General features: G+C 41.4%; 1 protein-coding gene across 1 annotated transcript in view; it reads left to right on the forward strand.

Annotated features, from left to right (window-relative positions):
- Slc17a6 (solute carrier family 17 member 6) overlaps nt 1–7,940 on the forward strand; it is a 42,307-nt gene extending 34,367 nt beyond the window's left edge. Inside the window, exons 9-12 of the mRNA XM_057756160.1 lie at nt 2,743–2,875; nt 4,169–4,279; nt 4,838–4,965; nt 5,825–7,940. Of these exons, the coding sequence (XP_057612143.1) occupies nt 2,743–2,875; nt 4,169–4,279; nt 4,838–4,965; nt 5,825–6,160 (708 nt within the window). The 3' untranslated portion in view covers nt 6,161–7,940. The remainder of the gene's footprint in view (nt 1–2,742; nt 2,876–4,168; nt 4,280–4,837; nt 4,966–5,824) is intronic.
- The last annotated feature ends 13,731 nt before the right edge of the window (nt 7,941–21,671 follow it).

Genomic DNA, 21,671 nt, shown 5'->3' on the forward strand with positions numbered 1-21,671 from the left:
CAATGAAGGGTTGACCTACAACTTGGGGTTGAATTTTGAATAATTAGCATCCTTAATTTCCTTATCTATAAGTGAGAGCTTTAATACTATCTTTCAGAAGTGAAACAAATTTTATAAAAAATGATATGCTTGCATAGAAGGTGGCTTTCCTAAACCTCACTAAAGTGGATATCCTATAGATAGAGCCACACAGGGAACACCTTAATCTTCATTCCAAAATGCTTCCTTAGTTAAGACAAAATGAGTTCACATGCATTCTCTCTCACACACACACATACATACACACACACACACATACACACCGTATACAGTATTGCATAGTCATATATAGGACCTAATGTGTGCATACACTGTACATGAATGTAAGTGAACTATATTAGTTAACTCTTTGTGTGTGGGGGGGTGTGTGTTTGTGTGTGTGTGTATGTGTGTGTGTATTTCCTAATAGTATGTACGTATTTTCAGATCCTCTGAGAATGGCAAATCAGAGCGCAGTCAATTCCAGGATTTTAATGAGCACTTTTAAACCTCAAAATACAGGGACCAATCAAATGAGAGGAGACATTTGTTTCCTTTGAGTTCCTCAGTTGGAGAGGCTGTGTTTCATTCTGCCTCTTGACAGAGTCAGAAAATGGTTCAGATACAGTTGGCACAGCAGAGGGAGGAGGATTGCTCAAGGACCTACTAAGAAGAATAGGTTGTAGGTGCTAAATACACATTTTACTCTCCTAAAACCTTCGGAAGATGAGCAAACTAAAGGCAATCCAAGAGGGGACAGATGAGTCGGATACTGTATGAAGAACTAATTATTCATAATAATAAGGCACCAGAGCCGAGAAGACCTAAACATGGATAAGTCTCAGGAAATTTTGCCTAGGAAACTAGAGGATCCCATATTTCCAGGCACTAAAGCAGAGACCAAAACTTACCTCTCAGTGGTCTGTAGCTGTTAGATCCTTACATTTGTGTTCCTGACTCTGCTGAAAGAGTAATAAGTAAAGGTTTTATCTTTGCTCCTTGCTAATGCAAAGTGGAAAAAATGTTTATCCGAGTGGACAGTAGGTAGCTGAGGCTGCCCAGTGTAAGGCTCTTTTCAGATGCAACACCTTTCATACGGACAGAAAACGTCACTCTCAAGCAGGTAGCCTGCATCTGTGAAATGAAAGCATGAACTGGGTTTCTGGGAAAACCTTTACTTGTGTGCTCTGGGGTGTGTTCTCTGCAGCAGCCTCCTGGTTTACGTTGTATTCTGGCATATATCTCTGGTGACTAAGAATAAAGGACCGCTGTAGCTTTCCAACATGCTATTCTCAAAATCATGATATTTTCCACTCACTCAATTACCTTTTATTTTTATTTATGCCACATTTGCTGAACACCCACTTGCAAGCAAACAAGCAGTTTATACGGCAATGCCCTATTTAAATTTCCTTTTTTCCCCCACATGTGGCCCAGTTGCTGAGCATATCCACAATACGAGCTCGGTCTTTAGAACTGTGTAGTACTGTTTAAAAATTGCCCCTTTCAATATCAGCTTCCTCATTCAATAATAAAAGTATAAAAATTCCCACCCTAAGCAGAAGAGAGAACCCAACCGTTGAAACCTTTAATCTGTCTTGGAGCACTTCTCTCTCTCAACTAGGCATGGCCATGACCCTCACTTGTGAGTGTGAACAACATTCTGTGTGCCACTTCCAAACAAAGAACAGAATCTGCCTTTCATATCTCCAAAAAATCTACATGGAAGATGTGCTTAGACACAAAACAATCCATCCCAGTCTTTCCCTTGCCCAACGTTGTCCAAAGTGAGGCCATTTATTCATGTGGCAATAGCCTATTTAGATGTGTTATTTTCTTTTCATATACCCTCTCCCTCAATACCTAGGGAACTGCCTCTTGTTCATAGTTAATTGTTAAAAATGTGTATTGAGCCGGGTGGTGGTAATGCATGACTTTAATCCCAGCATTCGGGAGGCAGAGGCATAGAGTTCGAGGCCAGCCTGGTATACAAGAGCTAGTTCCAGGTCAGCTAGGACTGTTACACAAGGAAACCCTGTCTCAGAATACAAACAACAAAAAAAAAAAAAACGTATATTGAAGGCATGCTAGATTTGGGGTTGTCCTAATTTCTGTGAAATGTTCAAAGGCTGCATACCACAGTATAACCATGTGACTGCATTTGACTGCAAATGAGTAAAATTGAAGAACTCACATGAGGTTTTCATAAATGAAATCTATGCTATGAAATTTAGAAGAGGTGTCTTAAAATGTAAATGTGTAGTCTTTCACCTTTTGAATAAAATGGAAAATTTGAATCCAGCCTTGCTGAGGGCCGAAGGCATCTCTTTCCTCCCGAGATCCCTTCCTCCGCATTTTTCCTCTTATCAATGATGCATTTGTGCGAACATACTTAAGGACGTGAAATGATAAACAAGTGTGACTCACTGATGAGATTCAGAAGGGTTGATTCATGAATGCAGAACACACTGAATCATAACGTAGCAATAAAAGTTTTCCTTCTTTAAGAACACAGAGAAAGGATCAAAGTAAATTTACTTAGCTTTCCCGATTTACTCTGTGAACATTACTGCTTACTCTAGGAGAGCGAGTTTGCATTTGGAAACAGTGTTTCACCTTTCTTGACTCAAGGAGCAGATGAAGACAGATTCGGAATGCCAGGGTCACTCAATTCCCCGCTCTCTTTATTCTCTCCTGCTTTTCTCCCCCTCTGGCTTTGATCAGGTTGGCATGCTGTCTGCAGTCCCACACCTTGTCATGACAATCATTGTGCCTATCGGGGGGCAAATTGCAGATTTTCTGAGAAGCAAACAAATTCTTTCAACAACTACCGTGAGAAAGATCATGAATTGTGGTGGTAAGTACCTGTGGAGTGGCAAGCATATGTTCCTGTTTGAGGGCTCTGTGATCTACATGCATGAATCTGATTTTCTACACGTGTGTAGATATACACCTTCATAGCTCATTTCAAATCATTTTCCCATGGCCAAGGTTTTCAACACTCATTTTAAGACCCCCACTTAACAAAGTCATTTGTATACATTGTCACTAAACTTCTAATCACTAAAACTTCAGGTTAATTTGGACTTAAGAAGCACATAATGAATGCCCCAATAATCTCTGGCATAAATTATTAGCCTTATGTGTTTCTGAGGTATATTGTCCATATTGGTATGAATGAGAAATATTAGTAGTCTTGGTTTCTTTGTAAAAATTATACTATAATTTTATAATATAAAAAGTTTTACTATAATTTTATACTATAATTTTAAAAGTTATAGCAATTTTGTTGGGTTTAGTCTGACTTAGGCTTGTACAGGTTTTATGCATACTGTCGCAGTGTCTGTGAGTTCATATGTGAAGCTGCCCTCCTGTGTCAAGAAGGCTGTTTCCTTGTAGTCATCTGCTGCCTCTATTTCTTACACTCTTTCTGTGCCCTCTTCCACAATGATCCCTGAGCCTTGTTGTGTGTATGCGCGCGCGTGCACTCACGCACAGTACCTATGTTCTGTTTGGTGCTGAGATTTCTGTAGTCTCTTATTCTCTAAACCTTGGCCAATTGTGGGTCTCTGTGTTGATCATTACCTACTGTAAGCAGAAACTTCTCTGATGTGGGTTCAGAGATAAGTTCATAAATGTGTTTAAAGGTAAGTCATTAATAGAATATTGATTTAGCAGAGGAATATTAGAAAGTTCTCATATAGGACTTGTCTAAGCTCAAGTTCTTGGCCTGGTGCCTGCCACATATGGGTTGATCTTGTGGAGTAGGATTAAAGTTATATGAATGGTTGTTAAGCCAATTATATTTATGCCACTGTTGCACTGGGAGGAGAGGCTCCCCTAGGTAAGGAGCCATAGGCAATTGGTAGTTGATGAGAGAAGGAGAATTAGTTCTTTAAGAGTGTAGCCCCTAATAAGTTGACCATAACCCAGTGGAAGGCCACATACCCAAGAATATATGGACACCACAAATTTGACTTGATTGCTTTTTTTGTTTCTTTCTTTCTTTTTTTTTTTCAAGGACACACAATTGAACGAGTAAGAAAGCAAGGGTGGTTCTAGGAGGATTTGGGGGAGGAGATGAATATGATTAAAATACATTGTAAACAATTCTCAGAAAACTAATACTCTCCTGTGCTTGCCTCCAAAGGTTTTGGCATGGAAGCCACCCTGCTTCTGGTTGTTGGCTATTCTCACACTAGAGGAGTGGCCATCTCCTTCTTGGTGCTTGCAGTAGGATTTAGTGGATTTGCTATCTCTGGTAAGAGTTATCCTCTTTACCTCTCTATATTACATCTTGATTTTGCTAGCAATTATCTATGTGTTGGACAATGGTTATAACATTCAGAGACATCACTTAGAATTATTATTGCTCACCTTTCCTCCGACTGACTGTTTCTTTCTTTTTCTTTCTTTCTTTTTTTTTGTTTTTGTTTTTTGTTTGTTTGTTTGTTTTGTTTTGTTTTGTTTCGAGACAGGGTTTCTCTGTGGCTTTGGAACCTGTCCTGGAACTAGTTCTTGTAGACCAGGCTGGTCTCGAACTCACAGAGATCCACCTGCCTCTACCTCCCGAGTGCTGGGATTAACGACTGACTGTTTCTTTCTTTGTACTTGATCAATTTGTTAAGAGAATGTTTGCAGTGAGCCATAATAAGTATTGGAAAAGGCACATCTTTTCTTTCTCTTGATGCCCTTGAATGGAGTTATGAAAAGCACATGGTGTGCACCCAGTATCTTTGGGAAGATGTGTTCTGATGTTCTCTATCTTGCTTCTTCAAGGTGATGCCATCTTGAGCCAATGTTTCTGTGTTTGTTTCAGGATTCAATGTGAACCACTTGGACATTGCTCCAAGATATGCCAGTATCTTGATGGGCATTTCCAATGGCGTTGGCACACTGTCAGGGATGGTCTGCCCTATCATTGTCGGTGCCATGACCAAGAACAAGGTAGGAGAGCAATTACATTGTAGAACATTCTCTCTTATGGTTGGGAAGGGGCTTTGTTGTACTCGGGGTGTTCCATTCACTTCTAAGTAAGAAGCACAAATGAAGTACAAAGGGACAGATCTCTATAGTAACTTCTGGAAGGTCCAGCCTCCCCAATCATCAAGCAAGGTGTTTCTCAAGCACTTCCAATAGCCCACAGATTGTTTCTTTATTTAGAAATGTTAAGTAGACAAGCTACATACAAAAGAAATGCCTATTATTGATATCACCTTTGTGGCAAGAATGTCATTCCCAAGCCCCTCAACCCTTTGCCCCTAGATTATAGAATAGACAAACAGCCTTTCCCAACTTTATTCATCAATCTCAATTCAGAATTGAGGAGTTTATGAGGAATATTATTATTTAGCAGTTCTTAGATATATATAGAGAGAGCTTCAGATTTGAGGTTTTATAGATGGAAATGAAGAAAATGAATGAGAAAGACAAAGCAATGGAGAGCTGGCTGGGATGACACATGCCTGTCACTCTAATGTTGAGGAGAAAGAACCAAGTTTGAGGTTAGCCTCAGTTATATAGTGGATGCCCCCAACCAGAAAAAGACAAAAAGCTGAAGAATGATTAATAAATGTAAAAGAGAATATTCTTGAACTCAGCAGATTGGAGATGTATTCAGGAGTTTGTTTCAAAACTTTTATCCTAAAAATTTAAATAACAAAGCAAATAGTTTTATTTGAAAGTGTTTGCACGGCATAGGTAACCCCGAAAATAGCATCACGAGAAACATGGCGGAAGAGCATGCTCACAGGGCGGCTTCCCAGTCATGCAGTTCGCTCTCACAGCCCTGCTTTTCTCACCACAGTCCCGCGAAGAGTGGCAGTACGTCTTCCTCATCGCTGCGCTCGTCCACTATGGCGGAGTCATATTTTATGCAATATTTGCCTCCGGAGAGAAGCAACCTTGGGCAGACCCTGAAGAAACAAGTGAAGAAAAATGTGGCTTCATTCATGAAGATGAACTGGATGAAGAAACAGGGGACATCACGCAGAATTATATAAATTACGGTACCACCAAGTCTTACGGCGCCACCACACAGGAGAACGGAGGCTGGCCTAATGGCTGGGAGAAAAAGGAAGAATTTGTTCAGGAAGAATCCCAAGATGCATACACCTTTAAGGACCAAGATGATTATTCATAACGAAGCTAGTCACTGGATACATTTTTAGTGTTGTGATTAATTGTGATTGCACAGAATAATTTTAAAAATGTGGTGTAAACATGTAAACACATCAACCAAGCAAGTCTCGCTGTTTAAAAAGTATGAATTCAAAACAGACCATGAGATTCCCATCAAGCGCAATCTGTGGAAGTTGTCGTGTTATGTAATTTCCATCCGGGTCGTTCATCCTTTCGTTTGTGATTTAAAGGTTTACTGTAGAAATAAGTAGGTATTCGTTGGCCCCACCGCCTTGTGAGTGGGCACAACGGACATAGTTGGCACATGTCATCCGACAGATGTTAGGAAGCCAAAGCTACTTGATCATGCAAACTGCACTGATTTATTTATTACATTGGACTGCAAAATATCCCAGGGAAATCCTGTCTACTGACATGGTGAAAATGGAAAGCTGGCTAGATCAGGTATGAACTATGATCATTACGTGTTTATCATGGATTGGCTTTAGCTTTTAATTGAAGAAATACATTGTATACTAGCTGCTAGCAACTCGTACTGAATTATTGTTAGGAGTGCACAGTGTGTGATATTTTGTGATCTTCACAGCGCTTATCTTGCAGTGTTTTGTGAAATGCTTGGGTACAAACACTTATTTTTTATGAAAGAGAGCTTGTAACGGGAGGAGTATGCTCCAAGCCCTCCCACTCACTACCTGACAGTATCAAACCCTTCATATTTCAGTAACATTCAACTTCCATGTAACATATCACATAACTTTTTTTGCAAAAAAAAAAAAAGAAGAAATAGACTTCAATGTATTTTTTATTACAACTTTGTACTGGTTGTAACTTGCATTAGGAGAAAATGATTGATATATATATAATCATAAAGAATCTAATAAAATTTGCTATGAAGCTGTAGCCCTTAAAATGCAATATTAACAACAAAATATATAGAAAATGATTTAGATAATCTTCCTTGAAACTAGAGACTATATGAAACTCATATCACAAAGCTATATAATATATGAAAAGATAAACAATAGAGATTCTATATGTAGACAATTTTATTACCTAACGTCCCACTTACGAGATATTTGTCTTGAGTATATAGAACAAAATATATTGAAATTATATCTATATCCCTGTATATCTTATACATATTCACTCACACAAACATAACAAATACTTTTCACACAGAACCAAAAACAGCATACACCTAATGTTGGGTTAGGGGATTGCAATTTCTACTTTCATAGAGTCATAGAATTTTAGATGGAAAAAAAGGCATTTTGCTCGTCATTTCTTAATATATTTCAACAAGAACTGCAACATTTGTGTACCAAGCAATAAGTGCAAAGCATAAAACCTCCCGTTTGTAAATTATCCCTGTGTTGCTTGTGGTAGCAATGATTTCTTCCTTTTAAAAAAGTCAACATCAGAATCCTTTACGATGTTCCGCGGTGATAAGAATGCATATCCCAATCTAACGCAAAATGTCACCTGGTGTGCTTCTGTGTCTCTTCTGGGTATTTGATCTGTTCCGTGTCCTGTGCTCTTGACTGGAGGTCCTGCTACTGCAAATATAAAAGATGAAGTTTGTTTCTAAATGCAAACCACTCCTGACCTTAGGAGTCTAAAACTCCCCCTGCTTTGTGTCTCGAAGTACGGCCATGTGACCATAACCTTTGCTGTGCTGAATAAAAAGATGTGAACTGTCATTTCATTGCTGCAAAACAAGTGTTAATAAAATGTTCTATTTATCCCTTTGTAAAATGAATACGTTAATTTCAGTTTGATTCGGGGTTCAACTTTAGGACATATGTAGTTTATGGATGCTTCAGTGAATCCAAATATAGACTCCACAGTAAAACCCTTGCTGGTTAGTGCCTTGGGATTAATTCAACATTCTTCCTTAGATGGGAAGACCTGATTGACCTGATTCTATAGAGAGAGTGAAAGCTGAAAAATAAGTCTCTGAGTCAAACTCTTTTCAAGACTGTGTCATCACAACTGCTGCAAAATTTAAAGCAAAGTTTGGAAATAAACTTCCGCTTGTCAGCTCCACACTGCCATCTCCTTTCCATTGCTCACATGGCCTGGGCTAGACACTGCCCGTCATTTATAGTGCCTGTCACTGACGTTATGTAAACCCACAGTCACTCTCTAAAGCAGGTCTCCACTTATTCTAGGTCTGGAAATTTTTTAAAAAGAAGCTTGGAAAGCCCAACTTTGCCAAAATAAAATAAAGCAATGACATTAAATGTGTCAGTCAAACTATTTAGTGGTAAGCAGGACAGTGATGGAATGTATCTATCACTGGAAACGCAGTCAGAGCTCAAAGTCTGTGTTTCACGGCTGTGAAAACAGAAACCTGTGCTCTGATTTGTAACCTATAGGCAACCTGGTAGAGATGGGTTGAAGCTGGGGGAACTGGAGAGATGGTTCAGTGCCTAAGAGTACCTCCTGCTCTTCCAGAAGGCCAGTATTGTTCTAGGCACCCATGTTGGGTGTCTCACAATTGCCTGGAACTTAAGCTCCATCTAGGGGCTGTGGCACCCTCTTCTGGAATCTATAGGCACTGCACTCACATGTCAGAATGGCTGTGCATGTGCACTTGCGCACGCACACGCGCGGGCACACACACACACAGACCCCAAATTTCAATTAAATTTTTAAGATGCGTGTAAAATGAACATATAATCGGACTTCTGATGCTGTACTTCTTAAAGGACTTGTGTGATTTGTTAGCTGACATTTCCTTGTTTAATAGATGAGGACACTAGAGTCTGCAAGGAAGATCAGACTTGGTCAGGGCAGCGTAGATATTGCTAGAAGTCTTATGTTTTGAAATAAATTATAATTGAATATGGTATATTTTAGCCATTTTTTATTGCACAGATTAGTTAAATCAGTATTTGTCAGTTCAAATGCTAACCATAAGCCCACCAACTCTGAGTGTGTGGGCGTTAGAAGCGATGGAATATAGATTTCCCTCCCGGCATCATCTGCATGAGGAAACAGACACCAGATCTAGCCTGATGCTTATGGAGGCTCACACACCATCTCTTTATACCTCGAAGACAGCAATGTCTCAACTCTAGCACCTACATTAGCCCAATTTCATGACACAAGCTTTATATTATCTTTAATAATATGGTTCTACTGCTGTCTCCAAGCAAGTGTCACCTGTGATGCCTTTATTTCTCTCCTCTTGGTCAGGAAGCCCGTCACTTCCTTTCTCCTCGTCACCCATTCTTTTCTGTATTTTACTCATCATCATGATACACATTCTGCATATCTGACCTCCTTTCCCACCCTTTCCCTCATTTCATTCCCATTCATTCTGAAATTGGAAAGGATCTTTCTGTTGTTAGTGTTTCTATTTTTTAAGTAAGAAATTGTGCTTATGATGATACTTAACTTTTTGAAGATTCTATACAAGAGTTTAGACTGGGGCCACTGCAAGAATTTCTCTTTAACTTCAAAGTCCCTTTATTACCATTTTTACTATAACATAACAGTTATTATTCAAAGCAATTTCTCGAGCCTGTAAATCCCAGCTCTTGGGAACACAAGACAAGAGGATTGCTTCAAACCTGAAGCCCTAGCTCTCTGAACCGAGTCCACAAACTGTCTCCGTCCCACACAAGGAGCCTCCCAACAGGATAAAACTGATTCCCTCAAATTTTTCTCTCATCTCCCCATATGTGCAAATATATAAACCGAACAATATGACTGATGCCAGATAATAAATATTCATTAAGCCATCTTCACAAGGTACAGGAAGAAGACAAAGATGTGACTTGTAGATATTCAGAGTGGCATTTGCAGAGAAGGAAAACAGGGCATAAATCAAATTTCATGTTTGGCATTTTTATTAGAACTCCAGGAAATATGACAGTGTCAGTATTTGGTCTGAAAATTCACATACAATTTTTAATTACATTTTTTTTGACTAGTAGTTTTATAAGCAAGAATTATCAAGCTAGATATATCATTTCCCCATGAAAACAAGCCCGATTTCTCTCCGTCTTTTTCCTTACTTATTTTTCACTCTGAGTTGCCAATGGAGACACAGTGTTCTACAAGGACATTTGACACTTTTATAAATCTAAAAAATTCAGTGTAATCAGTTCTGGGAAATGCTTCTGGTTTATAAAGTCAAGACAAAAGAGAGATTGAACACATTTCCAAAATTCTTCGGCACAAAGGCGACCAAGGCAGGCATGAGACAACGTCATTGGTGAGGCCAGTCTTTGTGAGAGACCTCATCATGTCTGAGGTTTGCTTGCAAATACTTGAACATAAAGGGGCAATTATGATGATATTATGGAGCCCATGTCTACCTCCAGACCACAGTGTACAAATTAGTACAAATTTGATCCCGGCACCTAAGAGGCAAAGGCAGGCAGATATTTGAGTTCCAGGCCAATAGGGGTTACACAGTGAGACTTGTCTTGTAATAAAACAACAAATCAAATTAGGCCATCATCATCAATGTGAAAACACAATGGCTCTCAGTTCTAATTGCAATGGATTAGCAGAGGAAATGAAAACAGTTTGGGTTTGAACCTAAATACGCTTCTTGTTTTACAGACTCCAGTATAAGCCAGGCCTCGTTGCTTGGTCTTGAGTGTCCCAGCTTGTACTATAAAAGAGTTGGACGGTCTTAATGGCATCTAAAAATGTTGCAAGATGGTTTATAAATTATTCTCATCTCCAATGTTTTCTGATTTTATCTTGGCCTTTCTGGTAAATTACTGAGGTCCTCAAGTTGACTGTTAAAATTATTCTCAGAATTCCATGAGAGATGGATGCTTGTTTTCTGTCTGCATTCCTTTACCTTAAAAACATTAGCACCTATTCTTCATCTCTGGAAAGGTAGTTAAAACAGAGAAGGCCCTTTTTGTCCTGCCCGGCTTCTTTCTGGGGTTCTTATTTCTAATTCTGCTGAGGAAATCGTTTATTGTTCTACAGCGTTGCATTGTAGAACTCACGAAGCCGTTTGCTAACTGAGGTCCTGCAGTGGGAATGTGCTCATGCCACGACACAGGTGTGAGTTCTAATGACAAATCACAGATAACCGTGAAAGGTAGAACGTTCTAGTGGCCTATTAAACTTAAAGGGAACAGGAAGGAGATGGGGACTTGAAGGGAGAAGGGGGAAGAGAATGCTCGAGAAAGTAACTTGCAGATGTGATAGGCGCCATTCCCCTCCAAGTGAGCAAATTAGCTTGGTGTGGAGTAACAGCAAGGGAGTGATAGTCAGGTGCAAAGGACACGAGGTGGAAAGGATGGGTGTGCATGTTAACCTTCCCAATGTTAAAACTACACAAATTATGGGTGTGTGGTGGTGGTGGTGGGTATTATTTAATTAGGAGAAAAATCAGACCTACTAAGGTTTAATATAGAAAACTCACATATGTCTGTGATTTTCATCTATTATTGCCCTCCTTCTCTTGGAGCATTGCTGTATAGAGTTGCATTGGAAATATGAAAAGGGAGAATGAATGAGATGCGTTCTCAGCTATTAAGAAGTCTAATATAGGAGAAGAAACTACACACAGTTAAGTTAATAGGATCTGTCAGAGCAAGCAGAGGGAGCGTTGCAAACTAGTAATCTTGGACAGCGAACTCTTCACACCTTGGACAGCTATTAACATTTCTGAAACAGCTAGGCTGTTACACACTTTCTACCTTTTCTATTCTCTTTAAAACAGCTATGAATGAGCTTTATCTCCCACAACATGCAAAAGATACAGTTTGTCAGTGGTACCACATGGGAGGCTAGATATAGACCAGGGGCTCAACAAATATTAATGAAAGGAAGGATGTGCAGCCAGACTAACTTACTCAGAATACGTAGGGCCAGCCTGGCTACCTGAACAGTGGATTTGCGTCCCTGAAGAGGCCTTAGGAAGATACAGAGATGGTGCAGAGCTGAATTTGAAGGTGGGGCAAGTCCCTGAAAACCTCATAGACAGAGGACAGGGCAAGAGCAAGGAACCCATGGTGTAAGTGAGGGAACTCCAGTATGTTTGAAGAACAGTCTCAGTACAAATGCTCTTGGGAGCAGGTAAGCTGGACAGGATGAGCCTGTCAGGCGTTCCCTTAAGTGTAGGATTCATAATTAAAATATATATATTAAAATCGTTTTAAATAGGGCTGAGATGGTCAGATCTGGGAAAGGGCTATACACAGGCTATGAGTAAGTTTTGTTGTTGTTGCTTATTTTTAAAAAAGCAACCAAGAAGAGAAGAGAGCATATGGTGTCTAGTGTGGCTCCTCCCAGGTGTGTCAGGCTTTCTCAGCAGAGTGCTTTCTTTGCTCTGGAGAGGGCATGGCTCCTTATGATCAGGGTAGACACATATATGGAAACTACACACCACAGAAAGCTCACAAGCTCAACACCCCTCTCTCTCTCTCTCTCTCTCTCTCTCTCTCTCTCTCTCTCTCTTTGCTATACTTTTTAGAAATCTGTCCTGGCTGTAACTAGAACCCAGTATTTGCATTTGAGGTTTGCATTTGAGTTTTACTATCATTAAATGAACCCCAAGACAAATATCAACTAGCTATGTTGATCAGCAAAGTTGTGAAGGCAGAAATTACATCTATGTCTCTTCTTATTTTCCAACCAAAAAAAAAAAAATTCACAATTGACAAGAATGGAGTAATGTACGATTCAAAATCTATAACCCAGATGGTCATTATGTGGGTTTCCTACAACTCCCAATGCACCACAAATTAGATATCTCAGAACAGCAGACAGTTGGCTTGTAGTTGTGGACAGCGTGCTTTGGAATGGAGGTATTAGCAGGTTCAAGGGAAGGCCCTGTTCTAGGCCTGGCTCCTACCTTCCGGCAGTTTCTTTGCTTGAAGTAATGGAACTCTAACCCTTTTTACACTTTGTGTGTGTGTGTGTGTGTGTGTGTGTGTGTGTGTGCTCATGCTTTCGCTGTGTGTGCACCTCTGTACACATGCATGCAAAGGCCTAAGGTTGATCTCAAGAGTCATTCTGGGTCACTCTTCCACTTTATTCATTGAGGAAGGATTTCCCAATCAAATATAAAGCTAGTTATGTTAGTCAGTTTGCTCTGGGGAATCCCTTGATTCTGCCATCTGTGTCTGGAATTAGAGGTAGGCTGCAAAGTCCACCCAGCATTTATGTGGTTTCTGGTGGCCTGAACTCTGATTCTTTCATGTTCATGGCAAATCTTTTAACAACTGAGCCATCTCCTCAGTCCCCATAACTCTAGTCTTGATGCAGAATTCTCCCTGTGAGTGTTTCTATCTCTACACATGGCTTTCTTTTCATAGAGATAAAAATCATATTTGATTATGATCTCTAACAACTACCATGACCTCATATCAGCAATTATTTTCTGCAATTGACCATCATCTCCATTCTAAAGCAGTAATTCTTCAACATAAACATTTCTGGAAGACATAATTTAACACATTTAACTTATAACAACTTCCCTCTGGTCTCAAAGATAACCAAGTCTCAGTTTTAAAATTATCATCATCACCATCATCATCATCATCATTATATGTTAGTCAAATTATAGCTATTTTGTTTTTAAAAATATTTTTAAAAATTTTCATTTCAAAATATGTGTATTTGTGTGGGTACATGAATACAAGTCCAAGTGACCAAAAGAGGGCACTGTACCCCATGGAGCTGGAGGTATAAGCAGTTGTAAGCCCCCCACATGTGTACAGGAACTGAACTCCAGTCCTCTGAAAGAACAGTGTGCATTATTACCTACTGAGCCATCTCGCCAATCCCACAGCATCTACTCTTAATGTCAATCTTTCACTTCCTTTTATTAAGGACAAAGAGATTCTTGGCCAACACAGTCAGACTTGGTTAAACACAGGCATTGGTCTCCCAACACTGCTTCCAAGATGTGAAGGAATGTGACCATCTGACCCCACCATTCGAACGCCAGAACAGGGCATGTGGAGTGCCAGTCAGCAATGGCAAGTGAACGCAGGTGCCACATAGAAAGGAAGACATCACAGAGACGCCTAGCTGAGGTCTGGCTGGCAAGAAGCTGCCTGAAAAGCATGCTGTGGATTCCCTCAAGGATCAGCTGGCAGAAATTCGGAGTCAAAGGGCAAGCAATAAGATGAGCGTGGCAGACAAAGCATGAAACAAATCTTGGAAGTATGACTTGAATCCCAAATCACTCAAGAGCCTGCTTTCCAGGATTCAGTGACTGTTACTATATTTAATGTACTTAAAGAATTCAAGGAGGCCATTCAGTGTGATTAGCAACTTTGGATATTGCTGATGCTGCGGTGGTTATTTGGAGTGTTGTTTTATTTAAGAAATAAACAATCATACATACACACCCCTATCTGAGATCAGCAAAGTGTAGAAAATTGAAAATCAAGTCAAACCACAATCCACCCACCATTCTCTGTGCATCTGCCCTGTTAGGTGCCAGAGAGCTGATCCACTGCCTGTTCCACTGTTTAAAGTCACAGCAGGAACTCAGCCAATCTCCCATGATGCTCTGGGCTTTGTTGTCTTCACCCACCAACACAGTTTCTACATGGTACCAGTGGCCAGGGGGTTACAAAGAGGCAGATGAAGGTGGATGAGGATAACTTGCCTTCTGACTGAAGCTGCTTTATTCTAGGCCACGCTGTTCAGCACACAGAGTTCTACGTGGGGTTCAGCCTTCTTGGTTTTTGCATAGGGCTCACTTCGCACACATGTATGGTGATATTTGAGATAATCTTCAGTTACAGCAGAGCTCTAGACAAGCTAAAGCTCTTACAAAGGCAGACTGGCAAGTTTCATGTCAACTTGGCACAAGCTAGAGTTATCTGAAAGGAGCAAACTTCAGTTGAGAAATTACCTTTCTAATATTGACTGTAAACAAACCTAGAGGGAAACTTTTAAAATTAGGGATTGATGGCAGAAGGCCCAGGCCACTGAGAGTGGTGCCATCCCTGGGCTGGTGGTCCTGGGTTCTGTCAGAAAGCAGGTTGAGTAAGCCATGAGCAAGTCAGTAAGCAGCATTCCTCCATGGCCTCCACATCAACTCCTGCCTCCAGTTTCTGCCTTGCACGTATTCATGCCCTTACTGTTTTTGAGAATGAACTATTATATGGAACCATAAGTAAAATAAACCCTTTCCTCTTCAAGTTGCTTTTAGCTAAGGTGTTTCATCACAGTAACCCTAACTAAGGAAAACAGTCTTTACAGAAAGCATCCAGATATATAAGCAACTCCCACCTTTTTCTTGGGGATTAGAGACTCGAAGGTTTACAGAAACCAAGTGTACTGCACAAAAGAAGCCTTGGTGGAGTGTGTAGCCATGAGGAAAGCCCACACTCAGATGAAACAGCATGCAGCTCCTTGGTCCTAGTAGATCATAGCCATGTGTGCTAGATACTGACTTTTAATTATTTCCCCCAGAGACCCCAAAGTGAGTTACTTGTGTGACATTTGCCATCCTTTTTGTATTGGCACCCAATGGGGGGAAAAAAAACTTAGCACAAGATGAACTAATGCCTCAAGGACAAGTCCTTACTCAGGTCAGCACTTGGAAATATCTTGGTTGATTATTTTAAGGGCTCCATTGTCAGGCTTCCTTCAGGCATCTCTTATAAATGTCAGTCAGATTTTATGGTGAGATTCGGGGCTGACTCCCTGGGGCGTGGGTCACCTGCTCCTCTTATTGGTTGTCTTATTAAGAATAAAACCTCCCCACTTGAGGAAGCAATTCTGAGAAAACCACATACAGAGAGAAGGCTTGGACACTTCCTATCAGTCTAAAACTGCGCCCCAGTCTACCCAATCTGTCTGTGGGCAAATGTGGGTGGGTGTGCACTCTGTGGGGTTTGTCTGAAGTCTAGAAGACAAAATTTTTAAAAAGGAAATTAAAAAAGATAATTTCGTTATGGCCTATTAGAACCAAAATGAAAGAAATTATAGCTTAAAACTGGACAGAGGACTAAGGACCTGGTTAGAGCAGGTTTGTGATGGAGCCTTTTGAGAACAATCTTAAAATGTTCTTATTTACTATTTTATGTGTATGACTGTGTTGCTGGCATGTGTGTAAGTGTATTGTCTGCATGCCTGGCACTGTTAAACCTGAGAACTGCAAGAAGAAAAGATCAAATTCACTACTGTCCAACGAAAGCAAGCTGTATTTTGGGGTGCACCTAGGACTATCTAACCTAAGTCTAGATCTGAGAGAGCAGTCCCTGCAGGCCTTTTGAAGTCTTCTTTATAGGAGGGATAAGGCGTTCACAGGGGCGAGGTTGCTTACACTGTTAGAAAGATACAGTGACACAGTGACAGGGAAGGAACAAAGGTAAGGCTATGCACCATGTGAATGGGGTCACAAGTTTAGTGTCACTTGAGAAACATGTTTCACAGTTTAAAACAGGTCTAAGAAACAGAAACTGCCTTTTTGTCTTTTTCTTTTTCTTTCTTTCTTTCTTCTTTTTTTTTTTTTTTTTTTTTTTTTTTTTGACATGATTTCCCTGTGTAACAGCCCTGGCTGTCCTGGATTTGCTTTGTAGACAAGGCTGGCCTTGAACTCACAGAGATCCTCCTGCCTCTGCCTCTTGAGTGCTGGGATTACAGGTGTGCATGGGCCACCACTGCCTAGCTAAGGAACTTATTCCTAATTGCAAATAGACACCTTAACTTGCAAGGACTTACTTAACACAGGACAAACAGGAACTTATTCTTTAACTACAAACAGAAACCCTAACCTGCACAGCACAAACAGAACCTCTTCGTGTTTTTTTTTTTAAATCCAACATAGCATTTTATTGATTAAATTTCATGTAATGCACCCTAATCACTCTCGCTTCCCAGTCCTCCCAGGTCTACCCCACCATCACCCTTGAGACCTCCTCCTAGAAAAAAAGAAGAAAGGAAAAAAAAAATACCAAGTTCGTTTTGTGTTGTTCACACACCCTGTGGAGCATGGTCATATTTAAAGTGGGCATCCTGAAGACTGTTTTACCTCTTATTAAATAAAATCTGTGCACAGTGATTTCAAAACAGAAGAAGTCCAGTATCATACCTCCATCCACTCCTCCAATCCTGAGGGAGAACTGGCTCTCCACTGCTACACTTAAACATCTTCCTCAAGAGTTAAGGGGAACTCCAAGCCCTCACAGTCCCAGAGAGCATGAGTGTGACCCTCGCTCTCAGTTCTTATCCCAGATCCTTTGGAATGGGAATTATAGAAGGTTGTGAGCTATCATGTGCTAGGAATCACATCTGGGTCCTCTGCAAGAGCAACAAGTGGTGCTCTTACTCTCTGAGCCATCTCTCTAACCTTTGACAGGAATCTTTTTTTTTTTTAATTTTTTTTTTATTGAAAAAAAAATTTCCCGCTTCCTCCCCGCCTCCCATTTCCCTCCTCTTCCTCCCACCCCTCTCCCCATCCCCCCACTCCTCTTCTCCTCCCTTTCCAGTCCCAAGAGCAGTCAGGGTTCCCTGCCCTGTGGAAAGTCCAAGGTCCTCCCCACTCCATCCAGGTCTAGGAAGGTGAGCATCCAAACTGTCTAGGCTCCCACAAAGCCAGAACATGAAGTAGGATCAAAACCCCATGCCATTCTCCTTGGCCTCTCATCAGCTCTCATTGTCCTCCATGTTCAAAGAGTCCGGTTTTATCCCATGCTTTTTCAGTCACAGTCCAGCTGGCCTTGGTGAGCTCCCAATAGATCGGCCCCACTGTCTCAGTGGGTGGGTGCACCCCTCATGGTCCTGACTTCCTTGTTCATGTTCTCCCTCCTTCTGCTCCTCATTAGGACCTTGGGAGCTCAGTCCGGTGCTCCAGTGTGGGTCTCTGTCTCTATCTCCATCCATCGCTAGGTGAAGGTTCTATGGTGATATGCAAGATATTCATCAGTATGGTTATAGGATAGGTTCATTTCAGGTTCCCTATCCTCAGGTGCCCCAATGAGCTAACTGGGGACATTACCCTGGGCACCTGGTAGCCATTCCAAGTTCAAGTCTCTTGCCAACCCTTAGGTGGCTCCCTTAACTAAGATGTGAGTTTCCCTGCTCCCCTATCCAAACTTCCTTTATCCCCAATCACCCCGATTCCCCCAGTTCCCCTCATCCTCTCCTTCACACTTTTCTCTCCCCATCTCCCCTCACCCCCATACCACCCCACCCCCAAGATTCCAATTTATTGCCCGGCAATCTTGTCTATTTCCCATAGCCAGGAGGATAACTATATGTTTTTCCTTGGGTTTACTCTCTTGTTTAGCTTCTTTAGGATCACAAATTATAGACTCAGTGGCCCCTATCCATGGCTAGAAACCAATTATGAGTGAGTACATCCCATGATCTTCTTTTTGGGTCTGGGTTACCTCACTCAGGATAGTATTTTCTATTTCCATCCATTTGCATGCAAAATTCGAGAAGTCATTGTTTTTTACCGCAGAGTAGTACTCTAATGTGTATATATTCCACACTTTCTTCATCCATTCTTCCATTGAAGGACATCTAGGTTGCTTCCATGTTCTGGCTATTACAAATAATGCTGCTATGAACATAGTTGAACAAATGCTTTTGTCATATGATAGGGCATCTCTTGGGTATATTCCCAAGAGTGGTATTGCTGGGTCCAGGGGTAGGTTGATCCCAATTTTTCTGAGAAACCGCCACACTGATTTCCAAAATGGTTTGACAGGAATCTTAATTGGGGTAAGTAGAGCCCAATGTGAGTTTTGAATGAGTTGAGGGATGCTCTCAGGGAAAGTTAACAAGGAAAAATGAAGGCAAATGGAGGCGTTTGGTCCCCAGTGCAGGTCCTTTCGGGCTAGTATCATCACCAGTAGCTCTAAAAAAAAAAAATGAGTTTCACCATGTAGTCCCAGCTTGAAACAAGAGGGCTGGCCTTTTGTTGCTTCCTTCCAGTGTGTTATTGCAGGAAAACGTACCACCTCTCGAGGTGGAGGCCAAGTCTCTGGGAAAGGCAGAGGCTGTGAGGGATGAGCCAGTGTGCCTAGCAGCCAGAGACAGGCAAACCCACAGAGTTAAGAGGATCTGGTCAGGGAAACAGACACTCCCACAAGAGGGAGTGTTGGCTAGACTTGAGCCCAGGGCTGGGATTAGTGAAACACTGTCTGAGTTTGTGAGGGCTCCCAGAGAGACTTGGCATGTGGGACAGTAATTTAGGGGATGCATGTCTCCATCATGGATAGAATGATGGACAGCACACTCCAAGTTCTTCAGCCTTTCAACATGGCCCATATCAGGTGAATGAAAAAAAGAGATAAAACGGGAGAACATGACTGTTCCTAGGCATGGTGGAGGAGAAAGCTTATTGTAGATACGAGAGACAGCAAAGCCAGAGGCAGAGACATCTGGGCAAGCCTACAGAGAACATGGCCCTGAATCAGGCCATGTAAGGAGGAAGGGAGGGTGAGAGCCAGGATCCAAAAGGCCAGAAGAGTAAAGGGTAAAAAAAGACAAAAAGGCAGGAAAAAATGGGGAGAGCAGGAAGGGTAGCCCGAATGGCTGGGTTATGTAAAGAAGAACCACAGAGGAGAGGGCAGCCCAGATCCTGGGCTGGAAATTTCAGGGTAGAGGGTAGGGTATGCCAATCATACCTGTAACAGGTAGGGACTGAGGGATGCTTGGAGAACTTGGTGGCCAGTTCTATTTGATACGATACATAAACACCTCAGTTAGCCAGTTGCTGCACCCCTCCCCACCTCCCCCACCCCATTTGAGACCTAACATCAGCGACTGTTGAGGAGCCCACGCCTCCATCCTGAGGCTGTAGCATTGGTCCCTCTTGTTCTGGGGCTTGAATTCTCCAAGCACTGTTTGTTTTTCTTGGCTTTCTAAGGTGTAGATAGTTACTGTGAGACCCTGCAGGCTCTGACCATGTAATCCAATCATCTATGCCCTTCCTCTAGAGAACCTGACTAATAGCATGGGTGACATTTCAAGGAAGAAAGAGCCAGCTGAGCCAGTAGCAGCAGGAAGAGCCTTTCAAGAATAAAAACCAGCTGAATTAGTAAAACCGGGTGGGAAGTGAATGCGGGGTGAATCATGCCTGAAAGAGTGTGGAGAAAGTCAGGGACTATTTGAATTTTCAAGGTTTGGGTGAGACCATTGGCAGCTTTTGAACAGACCAAATTGATAAATGGCTTAAATTTCAGGGTGAGAACTCACTTAAGGTTCTCCCAGGGAAGAGAATGCACTTGAAGAAGGAATAGACACAGGAGACGATCTTCTTTAGTTTTTGGTCCAAGGAAATTGTACTCCCCTCCAAAAAAACCAACCAAACAAAAACAAACAAGCAAACAACAACAAAAACATGAAATATTGGCGAGTTATAAAATCCTTTGAAGAAAATGCTGACCAAGTTTCATGATATATTTTATTGTGAGGCAATGAAGGGAAAGGAATCAGGGGTAAACTCTTGGATTTTGGAACGTGTGGAGATGACACTACTGTTTAAAATTTTGGGTTAATAAAGAATACAGGGGCGGGATTCAAATGTGGGGATGATAAATTGTACTAACTAAGGGATATTTGCTATCAGACATAGAAGTGAATACGTTGCTTAACAAACTGGCTAACTGAGCCTGAATCTTGGTGGTGAGATCAAAAACATGGAAATTATTTTGAGAATCACATTCCAGTTGATAACGTTTAGGGTCATGGGAGATAGAGAAACTTGCCAGGGTATTTAGAGAAAAGGGATGAAAATCTAGGACTCAGCACAGCTTAGACAGAAGAAAGGAACCAGTCATGGATACAAGAAAAAGGTGGATGGGACGGTAGTGGGCAGACCTGACACCTGACTGTGTGTCTTGCTTTTTGTCCCCTCTTCCTGGTATGGGAGCTGAAAAAGTGAATGTGGTCCTTCCAACTCCAGGAAGGGCCCCAATTAGTATGAACTTGTTCTTGATTATGAATACTTCACTTTGTAGCCTTGGCTCTCATGCTTTGATTCTCTTAAGAATAGGATACCACTCTAGCCTGCACCAATCAATGTGAAACTAGCAACTAACTTTCCTTTGTCAAACAAAAGTCATTCTTCTTGCTGATTGTCAGAGAGTGTCTTGGCTAAGGTTTCTATTGCTGCCACGAAACACCTTGACCAAAAAGCAAGTTGGGAAGGAAAGGGTTTGTTAGGCACTTCAGCATTGCTGTTCATCACAGAAGGAACTCAGGACAGGAACTCAAACAGTGCAGGATCCCAGAGGCAGGAGATAATGCAGAGGCCGTGAAGGAGAGCTGCTTACTGGCTTGCTTCAAATGGCTTGCTCAGTTCACATTTTTACAGAACCCAGAACTAGCATCCCAGGGATGGCACCACCCACCGTGGGCTGCCCCTGCTCCCATTGATCACTAACTGAGAAAATGCTTTACAACTGGATGTCATGGATGCATTTCCTCAACTGAGTCTCCTTCCTCTGATGACTCTAGTTTGTGTCAAGTTGACACACACACACACACACACATACACACACACAAAAAAGGCCAATACAGAGAGGAAACAGTTTTCCCTAGAAGTTATTATA

This window comes from Chionomys nivalis, chromosome 23 (assembly GCF_950005125.1).
Source record: "Chionomys nivalis chromosome 23, mChiNiv1.1, whole genome shotgun sequence".
NCBI classification, from domain to species: domain Eukaryota; kingdom Metazoa; phylum Chordata; class Mammalia; order Rodentia; family Cricetidae; genus Chionomys; species Chionomys nivalis.